The sequence below is a fragment of the Melospiza georgiana genome, chromosome 1 (genome assembly GCF_028018845.1).
Source record: "Melospiza georgiana isolate bMelGeo1 chromosome 1, bMelGeo1.pri, whole genome shotgun sequence".
In the NCBI taxonomy this organism is placed as follows: Eukaryota; Metazoa; Chordata; class Aves; order Passeriformes; family Passerellidae; genus Melospiza; species Melospiza georgiana.
The window spans coordinates 45589042-45601118 of NC_080430.1; the positions used below are offsets into that span (position 1 = coordinate 45589042).

Consider the following 12077-nt stretch of genomic DNA (forward strand, 5'->3'; position numbering starts at 1 on the left):
GATTGTTATGTATTCTTTAAAATATAGAAAGAGAGATTATTCACTAAATCAGTCCCTAAGCAAAGAGAGGTCTTGTTGAATTACAATATTGGATGTAATTCAAAACAAAAAGATATTAATGAAAAAAGTATTGTGTTTTATATATTTGAAGAGTTTTAAGCAACACTTTCTTTTCTTTACCAGTGAATGGGTCAAATCTTTAAGGCCTGCTTTAGTGCCAGGCTCTGTCATTTCTGCTTATATTGAAAACTGAACTCCACGGGAACAGAAGAAAAGCATTGGTATTATTCAAAATGATTGAATTCTGACTTACTGTGAAAGGAAAGGCCTTTGCTGGCCTGAAAAATCATATAAAATATGGAGTCCCATTCTTTGTTTGCTTTACATATATCTGAGTTCCCTTTCACAGTTTTGAGCGGCTATCTTTTTAGGGAAAAAAAATATAACCGGTGCTCTTTCAAGACCGCATTTGGCTTCTGGTATTTTAAGGTTATAGGGACAGAATCTTCGTTCTTTTGATATGAGCTAAGTTTTCTCATGCCTCTTCTGTTCTTTATGCCATGCAGAAGAGGTCTTGCTTTTTGTAGACAATAGGAAACGTACCACAAAGTTAGCATAACATTCCTTGATTTTTATTTGTCTCTTCTGAGTCTGAAGTATAATTTCACTGTTGCCATTAAAATTTTGTTAGCTTATGTCTGAGGTTTGTAATGGAGGCCACTAAGTTCTCTCATTGATCTGTTGCTATCTCTTTTATGAGAATTCCCGTAGCTTTAGGTCACTTGTGTCACAGTTAAATCAGTGCATAAGAACGTGTGTGTGCATGGCTGGTGGAAGGATCTCTTTTTTTGGAGGGGAAGGATGTTTGGGGTTTTTTCTTCCTGCTGAACTGTGCTGCAGGGGAAACATATTACTTCAGCATTATGTCACCCACTAATCTTAGTTCATTCAGTTCTTGGTTAAGCAAAAGCCATGAGAATTTCACTGGAAATAAAACTTCGTCCACATAATTTAGCCAGTATAAGTCCACTCTGCCAAGAAGGGGTAATTCCACTTTTACTTCAACAATCACCTTATACTTCTGTCCTCACTGTTTTGCCAGAGGTCACCTTTGCCTGTAGCCAGAGTAGGGAATTGATCTGGTTGAAGACAGAGCTAGGAAAGTACTGCTGGATTCATCATGAACACTACTTCTGGCAGACGGAGAAGACAGAAGTGAACAGAGGCTACTGGAACAGAGATGTTTTATATGTCATTTGCTGTTGTTTAGTGATGTTTTTATGTTGCATCAGCCTGAAATGCTGTTTTCTGTAGGTGACATTCTCAGTGCCCTTACTAACGTCTCTGGGCGTAAACACCCATCAACAGTTCAGGCCAAACAGCTGAAGATGTGCCTTCCTATGATGCCTGTAGTGCTTCATCTTGTGACATCCCAGGTAGATTCTTTTCCCCAAAAATTTGTTACGCAGAGGACAAACTCTTACAGTTTTTCAAAATCTAATTTCTGTCAATCATGATCAGAATGAGTAAAACAAAGGTTTTCTTAATGCATAGATATGTTGATGAATATTCCAGCTATGAAGCAGCATTTGATAAATGTGCGTTCTGTAACAATAGTAATGACAGAAACAAATACATATTTTGTCTTCTCTTTTAGTTTTTTAACATGTGAAATAATTTTTTTACTTTTTCAGGTCATAAGATATGCATTTAATGTAATTGTTTTTCCTTTGGCTAATTTCAAATAGGTATTTCGTCCCCAGATAGTCACAAAGGAGTTTCTTTTCAACTATGGCATCTTACTTGTGAGTATAAAATACAGGATAAATATTTTTACAAGATATACCTATGCATAAAATTTTGGAAGTTACTTTAATTAAATAAAATTACATTAAATTTCTAAATTGGAGAGAGAAGTTTACTCTGAATGTATATTTTAAGCTTTGGTTGTATTCAAAATTTTCCACATAATAAAAAATATTTTCTGTAGTAATCTATTTATTCAAAGGGAAACTCTGTACATATTTGATAAGCTGAGAATTTCCTGTGGGCTTTATTTCTGAATAGCAAAGTTTAGTTCTAAATTACATAAAATATTCTCTCTGGAATTACCTACTAGTATTTTATGAGCAGAAATGAAAGGGGAATTATAATTAATCTGTATTTAAGGTATTGTTTCTTCTTGTCACCTTTTTCTTCTTGCTAGTGCTTCTAAACTGTGTTTAGTTTATGGAAATCTATGGAGCTAAGATACTGAACTCATGTTGACATTTACAACCTATTTCTGACATTACCCATAGAAAATGAACTTTTTAGGTGTGCCACTGGATAGTACAAGAGAAATAAAGAAGTACAGTTCAAATGTAATTTCCTCATATGAAAACAATTGTTTATGTTAAATGAGAAAAAAGGGATATTCTAAATTGCAGATCAGAGTTAAGCCAGTACTTTTAAGTGCATGAGGTCATAAATGACAAATAGATATTTATTTCCAGATAGCATGAAGAAATGGTTTGCTACAAACAATTAGATTCAAGTTATGTGTTCAGATTCACTTCTCTTTCTCCTTTGACTCTTTATTCCAAGAAAATGGGGTTTAATTTAGCTCTACTAAAATATTTGTGTAAAAATTAGCATTAGAATGATGAAAAAAAGTTTGAAACTGTAGATGTTGAATTACAAAGCCCTTTCTTCCTTTGAAGCATTTCTAACTAGGCAGTAGATTTATTAGTAGTTTTCAATCAACCTTCTAGAAGGTGAAATTCTTCTGTCAACAATTTAGGTACAATGAAAGTTTTCTTTTGATGTTACTCCAGGTTGTTTGAACTACTGACTGAGGAAGTCAGGCTAGTTATAGTAGTACAGCTTTCCTCTGAAATCAAGGAGGAGCACATTACTCAATGTTTCCTATGTCTTGTCCTGTCTCCTTTGAAAAAGGCAATTCAGAAACTTACATACACTGTTTAAATTTACACATGATAAATGGAGGGACAGCAGTATATAAAAAAAATTAATATCAAATTTTAATCCATTCTATGCAGCTGTGTTATGATATAACTAATGTAATTACATCTGGAAGAGTAAGTAAGCATTCTATCAGGCAATAATCTACTCTGGAAATTTGAGTTTAGCAACATTCCCACTGACACCTGTAAAGGCACATTCAGTCATCACCCTGTACTTTTTCAAAATACTGTACTATATCTGAGGCCCCTAAGACTATAGCAAGGCAGTCTTTTTGTTTGTTTTGTTCTTTTTTTTTTTTTTTCCTGATTTATTCAATAGTCTTGTTCTTAACAGTAAGAAATTATGCGGAGTGGAAAGATGTGTGCTTGGGATCTGGATGGAAGAGTTATTTTCCTGTAGTGGTTGTTCATTGAGATTTTTTTTTCATACTGCTTTGAAGTTACTTCCATCATCACTGTAATTTTCAGTAGTGTTGAGCAAAGAAATTGAGAGGGAGTCGGGACAGTCCTTTCATGTTTTCTGCTGTGAACAGAAGTACACACTGTGCCCCAAAGGCACCGCTAATAGCAGGCTCCTGGTGGTGTGCACAGGGCACGGACTCGCCTGTAGCAAAATACACATATACCATTTCTCTCCAATGCTTGAAAAACCCCAGAGTTGCATTTCTTTAAATCACACGTTTTCCCTGTGTTTCTAATATACAATTAATAAGCATTAGTAGCCAGAACAAGTTTTGCACCAACATATTTTGATGTTTTCAAATCAGTCTTGAGACTATGGTTGTGTGAAACTCTTTAAAAATGAGCAAACAAAGTAATTTGCCCTCTTCCAAATCAAGTTAATTAGATAATACCTAGTAATTTTCTCCAAATGATCAGGAAGATAACTTTTTTTAATAGAAGTACTTGTTTTTTATGGCTCTTTCTAAGGTGCTCTCAAATAATGAAATATATAATTGGTTTCTAACTGTATTTTTAATTAGAGAAGAATCCTTCAGATGTTACTTACATATTGTGAAAAAGATAACCCACGTAGAAACTTCTTCCATTTTAATATGTAATAAGGAAATTTTAATTGGTAGTGAAATATAAAAGAATGCCATATTCCTAAATACTACATTAGTAAAAAAAAGCATACTACATATTCTGCTGAGAATTTTCCTTCCTTAGCGAGTCTTAATAACATCTTTTGCATCCCAATGAAATTAACAGCTATGCATAGAAATGAAAGCATAAGAACAGTGAGTCTAATTGTACAATATTTACTTAATCCAGATTATTAATATTTTATTGACCTTGTTCCTTAATATGATGAGTAATTTAGGTGGTTTTTAATAGAAAGTTATGTATGCATTTTTCCATGCTCTCCTGAGTGTAACTGCATCCATAGCATGTATAGCATGCATGGAGATCAAAAAGATGGTACAATAACAGAAGATTGCATTTTCTGAAGGGTCTTTGGTCATTTTAGTGAGTTATTTTGACATAGCCACATGCAAGGTTGTTCAAAGTCTTCTAAGAAATTACAGTTTTCTGTTACAGTGAAAACATTTAATTACTGTCTATTTAGCTAGAGATGTTATGATTTCTGATACTAGTCAGAGCCATGATCCTTACTGTACTCCACATTCAAGGTTCCAAGAGCATTACAGACTTGCAAAATTAGAACAGCTAGATCATTGGTACTTTCAGTTTTAGTTAATTATTATCAATGTAGGTGCAATAATATTTTGTATTTACACAGTTTTTCAAAGAATTTCTTGTTGTAATTATTCAGTGATTATGCTTTTTAATATTGTTTCCCTGAAGTGTTTTGACAAAAATGCTGCTTCTTTTGCAGGAGTTCATCAGATCAATAGATTCAGGAGAAACAATCTTGGATAGAGCAATAGGTGGGGTAACCTATGATATTGCAGTACTTTTAGACATAGATATTCTAATTATTGAATTGTATGAAGGAATATGATTACTTTTACCAACAGGGCAAGCTGCATCAGAAGAATTGATTAAGACTACTTTAATGACCTTTGGAGCAGTAACAGAGCATCCCAGCTTGCTGATGAGCCATCGCTTGACTGTAAGTCTGACAGCAATTTAAATAGTTGCAGGCTGATATGCCTAATTCCATTTATAAATAGAAAGTTTTGAAGATTTAGAAACTGTTTAAAATATGTTGTGGTTCTATTTGACAGGAAAAATACTTAATGTTTATAGAGAATTTTCAAAAAAGTAGCAAGACATTCCGTTTACTGTATTTCGTTGAGAAATCAGAGGGACAATGAGAAGGACTTAGAGTTTAGAAATAGTGGTTCTTGATTCTGTAAATGTTTCTTCAGCTTCAATGCAAATATATTGCTATATATTAGTGAAACTTTTACCACTATTTATGCTTTTTAAATAAACATATGCTTTTAACAACAACATGGCTTGGAAACACCACCTCTGAGAATTGATCCCATTCTATCATATTAGGGGGTAGTAGATATCAGTCGACATCATATCTACTGATGAGGTCATCAGTAGCAGTTATGGTGCTGGGGTTTTTCTGTGGTTGTTTGTTTACTTGCTTTTTAGGTCTAACAGATTTCTTACTTAAAAATTTCATTAGAATTACCAAACATACCGTAAGAATTACCAAACATACTTATATCACTGAGTTTTGTTTTCTTTGGAATTCTTGGTTAAAACATTCTACTGTGAGCTAATCTAGTTGAAGGCAGAACAATTAAGATGTGAAATGGTTGTCAGCAAATCAGGTCATCTGAATGGTTAAATCAGTGTTTGACAAATCATCATAACCTGCACCAATGCATTTTTGTGTTGGATTTTCACCAAATTACAATCCACCATACTTGCTGAGATGACCATTTGATTCAAATTGAATCTTATGTGTTTGTATTGGAATTATTTAAGGGCACACACTCTTATATATAGCGCTTACATCAAGAAAGACACAAATAAATAAGAATGAGGGATGTTAGGGATTGTGCTAGATAAGAATGGGTGATCTTAGAAATCAAGTGGTTTTAGAATTTGAATCCTAATTGGTGTGTGTGTTATTTGAGGATTTAGATTTTAAAGTCTTAACAAGTGAAAATAGTAAAATGAATCCAAAGTATGAATTGGAATTTTAAAAAGTTTAATAGGATTTTTTTTCATGGATTCTCACAGGAGTGATATTCAAGATAATGATCCTTATGCAAAAAAACCTAACCAATTAGTAGTCAGAGGGGAAATAGTACTGTTCAATTTACTTTGATATGGCAACAGTGACCTAGAAATAAAATAAGTGTAGGTGAAGTATGAATGCCTACTGATATCTCCCTACATGCCTGTCACCTTGCTTCTCACTATATCTGTATCCTTCTAGAATCACCTCAGTTTTAAAAAATAATTGCTTTACTTTTGTGAGTTACCAGTGTGTCTTATATTGACAGATATATGTACCATTTTTTATGGTGGTCCATCAGCACTGACTGAAATTGTGATACCTTGTGTCAGCACATGAAATAAAATTCCTCTACCTGTTTCAAGTTTAATGGTCTGGGGATTTTCTCTGGAAGAGAGAATTCCTCTTTACAACTCTTCTTCCCCTATGCCCATCTCCACATTTAGCAGAACTTTTTCCTGAAGCCAGGGAGTGACTATCCTAGTGTCTGTTAAGTAACCCATGGGTCACAGTAGGGGAGTTTTAAAGTATCTAGATTTCTGGGGAGCAGTTTACTTCAGTTCATGTGCAGGAGGTTTTAGACATTTATTTTAAATCCATCTCAGCATATCAGTTATGTAGTTAGAGATAAAACTTCCTTTCTAACCATGATTGTCCAGTAATTCTTTTGTAGTTTCCCTGCTTTGGGTATAAAATTGTATCCTTTTCAATGAGCAGCTTTTACAGCTTTTTTTTTTTCTTTTCTTTTTTTTTTTTTCTTTTTTTCTTTTTTTCTTTTTTTTTTAAGAAAATCTGTTGCTTCATATGCTGATTTTCATAAATAACAGTTCTTACTAATTTAAAAGAGCCCTCTTGACACTCAGCAAATAGTCATTCAGACATAAAATAAAGTGGAGAAATTGCCTTGCATTTTTTATGTTAAATTCAAGAAATTGTCCATTGTAATTAATAATCTCTAACCACATCTGCCACTAGTGGTGCAAACAGTAATTAGTTTAATACTATTTACGAAGTCTAGTGTGCTAATTATACTTGAATGTACAGCATACATTACTTTAGAGGAAAGTGGTACTTCATCTTCTATGATGCACACAGACTATTTTTGGAATTGCTGTTGCTCGAGGGATATCTTCTAATTGCTGCAGGCTGAGCATGACTGGAATCTATGAATATAAATTCCAGCACACAGCAGAACGTTGTACTTTTTTAAAATGTTGAAGCCAGACATGTTCAAGTTTCCAGATCAATATTTAAGTATTACAGTTGTTGATAGGACACACTTTTACTAGAGAGAAATTGAAATCCTAGGCTGAGCTCGGAAGGATGAGCCTGGACTGCTCATTTAGGCCAAGTTGTTTACAAGCAGGATTTTCGGGAGTGAGGCTGGGTGAAGGCCAAAACCTTCTTAAGAGGATGCCATTTTTTTCTGCTCTTACTGTGATATTGCTCTAATGTCTCTAACCAGAAATTAAATGCATTTCTAATAAAGTTTAATTAATGTAATAAAAAGTGAGACTGTAATGAGTAAGCAGAACCAGAAAGTTTTTCATTTGTGTTCTGTTTTTAGTTTAACTAAAGTAAAAATTGTTTACACTAATAGGAATTTAAGAACAACATCTCAGTTTCATTTCCACTTGGAGAATTACTTGTTCTGGGTTTTAGTTTATGTTTTATTTACTTTTGTATTCATACTTTTGACAAAGAAAATAAAATAAATTGTGAGTTTCTGTGGTTAAATTTCTGATTACCATTAATCTGAAGTCAATTATTGAGGAGATTAATTTCTGTGGAGACTGTGACTGTATTAGATATTGCAAAGTGTGATAAAGTCAATGGAAATTAATTGACAGTGCTTAAATGAAAGCCAGCAGTGAGCAGTAATTTCATTTTGCATGCAGATGTGTGCAAGATTAAAGTAAAGAATAACAGTAAATGTGACTTGGTAAATTTTTAAAAAACCAGATTTTCAGGTATGCAAATATGATATTGAAGATCATTAGGAAGAGACTGTATAGACTGGAGTGAAATATTAACCTTATTTCTCAAACTGGTACAAGTCCAACTACTTGTTTTTCCACCTATCTAAAATGTGAACATACTTACTAAATTCAGATACTAAGTGTTATAATAATATTGATTTTCCAATTTTCAAAGATTTCGATATAAGATATAAAATTTAGGTATAAGATTTTGATATAATTAACTGGAAGAAGACATGCTGATTATAATTTGCATTTTTCTATTTTGTGTTAAGTATATTTATTTGTCTGAAAAAGGGACATGCTCAAATTCAGAGCACTTAAAAGAGTGAAGAAGCTCATGACTGCAGACAATTCCTGTGGGAGTCCTTTCTATACTCCAGCTAGCTCCCAGAAATGATCTGTGTACTACACATATAATCTTCTACCCAAAACATTGAAGTTGTTCTCTGGTTAAGGCCAAAGTTGTCAGCAGTGATTCTCTTCCTCAAGGTTTTAAAACTTACTTTTAAAAATCAGACTAAAATGAAAGCACCTAAAACATGATGAGTTGCTTGATGGGAAGTCAAGGGAAAAGTCATATGACAGGGAAACCTACTGTTTGACAATATGGGAGTTATTAATTTCAATACAGATGACAACACAAGGGTTAGAAACTTCTGCAAGTGCTTTTTTCAGCATGAGTGTTCTTCATCTGTGGGCTATTCTTATCTAACCACTGACATCTTAATTTTGTCAGTGTAGGATGTGACTATATGAACGTATTGTAGAGAAGTTTTTCGATCACATTCCCTTTTCAAGTAGATTAAAATACTACACTGCATGTGGCTTTCTGTCTATTAAGCTAATCCAGATGACATGAGGCTTCTTCATGAAACCAGTTCTCTACTAATTGGCATATTGAGTCAGTCAATCAGTGCTGTCTCTTCCTAGAAATAAGAAAAAAACCAAATCCTCAATGAAGATTCTGAAGAATTTTAAATAAAAATTACAGAAGTGTCATCTTTCTTCCCAACTCATTCTAACATGCATTAGGTTATTTTTTCTGTTACATTCTGGAGGATTACTGATGGTATTAAAACATTGAGGAGTGTGCTGTGCTTCGAGCAAATGCTTTGAGAAGTGTGAAGGCAGGAAGAAAGATGATTTGGGGTTGGAGCATATCTCTCATGAGGAAAGGCTGAGGGATTTGGACCTGTCCAGCCTGGAGAAGACAATTGAGAAGGCATATCATTAATGAGTATAAATATTTAAAGGTGGGGGTTTGGGGGTCTGTCAAGAGGATGGAGCCAGGCTCTTCTCAGTGTTGCTCATACCTCACTAGTCAAGTTTTCTTTGCAGAAATTACTCAACATTATGGAGACAGGTGTTCTGGCTCTGGATAGAATTATTGTATTTCCAAAAAGGTTTTGACAAAGTCGTGCACCAAAGACTTCAAATTCATTAATGTCCCTGACCTCTTACCTACAGGCTAATCAACTTCTAACTAGTTAAAATTTACTAAGTGGAGAATAGAGATTAGTTTTTAAAAATTTAGGTATTTTAAGAGAGATGCCTTAGAAAGGTTTGTTGCAAAATGTGCTGCTAATCCAGAAAAGGAAATGAATAGGGAGGTGACAGAACTGACTGATGACACTAAATTATTCACAGTAGTGAAAATTAAAACTGACAGAGAAGTTGCAGAAAGGTTTTAGATTTGACTGAAAGGAAAATAATGACATGCAATTCAATACTGACGACAAGTAATGGACATGGGAAAGTAATTTCTACTGTACATATGCAGTGTCAAACTCTAAACTACTTGTAATTTCTGGAAGTCTTTTGGCATTATTTTTCTATGGAAATGATAGCTTTATACTAAGCAGTAAACAGAAAGACAACTAGATTATTGGAAATTACTAGTGAATGATCAGACAAAAAAGCAGAAAATGTTGTGCCACGGTGCACTCAGGTCTCAAACACTGAATGCAGTGGTCATTCAGTCTCAAAGGGAATGAAGTTTAACAAGAAAAGGTACAGCTCGATCATGCAAGAAGGGTCTGTGTAGAAAAGAACATCTTGGAAACAAAATACTCTGTAGTGCATGGCATGAATGGCATGGGAAAGATGAATTGCAAATAGTCATGCTTTTTTAAAGTAATAATATGTGGGTATCAAGTTAGCTGCTTTAAAATAAGCAAGGATATGTCTTCATAAGGCGTAACTGAAGTGTAAAATGCAGTGCTGTAAGTATTGCACATGCTAACAGTATAAATACATTTAAGATAGGATGGGACAAATATATGGAAGAAAAGGCTAAATGCAAAAATACAGATACATAATCAGCTTAGAAAGTTTCTTAATTCAAGAGGTACTTTCCTAGAAGCTAGATGTGTGTTTTATGCTTGGTCTATTTCTCATACTCTTCTTCAACTCCATTCCTGCTGTCAGAAACAGGATTACCAGCTTTGAGCTAGGGTGGTTTTTTTGGTTCTGTACATATATATTATAGCTGGGAGATGTGAATGTAATGTGTATGGAAGTTTCTAGAATTTCATTGCTGTTTTGGATACATAACAGCACAGTTATGGCAGCACCACCTTGGAATGCCATCATTACAGAATTTTGTATTGGTGGTTTTGTGCAGCTAAGGATGTATCATGAACTGAATATCAGTCTGTTTAAAAGGTGGTAGGAACTGATCCAGAGCTATAATCATGTTCAGCCTATTTAGTCTGTTTAGGCTTAAAGAAGAATAATTTTTCATTTTTTGTTGAGCAATCTCAGTGATAAAGACTGAGACAAAAAAAAAACTGTATCTGATTTATCTTCATGCATATATGGAGATTTGATTCCACACATATCAGCAGCCGTTCAAAAGAGGAATAAATAAATCCTTGTCTGAATATTCTTCTATTTATTTCAGTGCCAAAATACTAGTACCATTCTTCTCTGTACATAAATGACAGACACGTTTGCAATTTACTGGTGAATTTGTTAAAAATATTTTATGTACTGTTGTACTTCACTTTATTTCACCTTAATATTCATGCGCAAAGTTCATACCTTATTTACAATTTTATACACACATTATTGAAAAACAGTGACCCAAATAGCATGGAGAGAAGATTAGGGCTGTGGAGTTAGGAAGTATCCAATTTAAGGTTCATATAAAATTTAATATCTGCTTCCCCCTTCAGTGTATGCTTTCTGATATGCTCTTTCATAATAAAATAATTTTCCGTAGGATCAGTGCTTCATTTAGTTGATTTCCCCATCACACTGAACTGACATGAGGCAAACATCTATGGAGAATTCCTTTCTAAACAGTTTGTTTACTAAAACTGAGGTTTGTGTTAGGAAAAGTTCAGACTAAACTACTACAGTCATTTACGACCTAAAGAATCTTCTTTACGATGACAGTTGAAAATATATTTATTATAGAACACTTATGACTGGCTTAACTACATTCACTAATGTGGAAAGACTATTGTTAATGCTAGATTAAAGTGATAGTAGATTTTAAGTTTTATAAATTGAAATTGCATTGTACTGTTGTATACTGCCATCTTAATCGGTATAAGTCTGAGTCAATGCTCCTGCTGTTGAGTGTTTCATAATATCCAGGGACTCTAGGTTGGTTCAGATAATTGAGAGCTGCTTCTTTTCCTCTTTTCTCTTTCACACCTTTAATTTACCACTTACATGTGCTTCTTCATTTGAGAAGCTCTGTGGTAGTTAAACTGGTTTCTTGGACTGAAAGATCTCAAGTACACACAATTTTTTTCCTACTTCACTGGTATGTTATAGCTGATACATTACCATTTGCAGAACAGTGTAGAAACCTGCACTAATGGAGTTGTTGGAATGCAGTGCAATTTTATTATTCAATCAAAAAGACAATGAAATATTTCAAATTTATGAAATGTTACAAAAGTCACATTTTATGATATATAGCATTATCTATATAGGTGTAAAGGTTAT

The 12077-nt window shown here is 33.7% G+C and overlaps 1 protein-coding gene across 1 annotated transcript in view; it reads left to right on the top strand.

The window, feature by feature from the left end:
- The window catches only part of ULK4 (unc-51 like kinase 4), a 211562-nt gene that overhangs the window by 67283 nt on the left and 132202 nt on the right, over positions 1-12077 (top strand). The window contains exons 24-27 of the mRNA XM_058026927.1: positions 1315-1436; positions 1749-1805; positions 4807-4858; positions 4949-5043. Of these exons, the coding sequence (XP_057882910.1) occupies positions 1315-1436; positions 1749-1805; positions 4807-4858; positions 4949-5043 (326 nt within the window). The remainder of the gene's footprint in view (positions 1-1314; positions 1437-1748; positions 1806-4806; positions 4859-4948; positions 5044-12077) is intronic.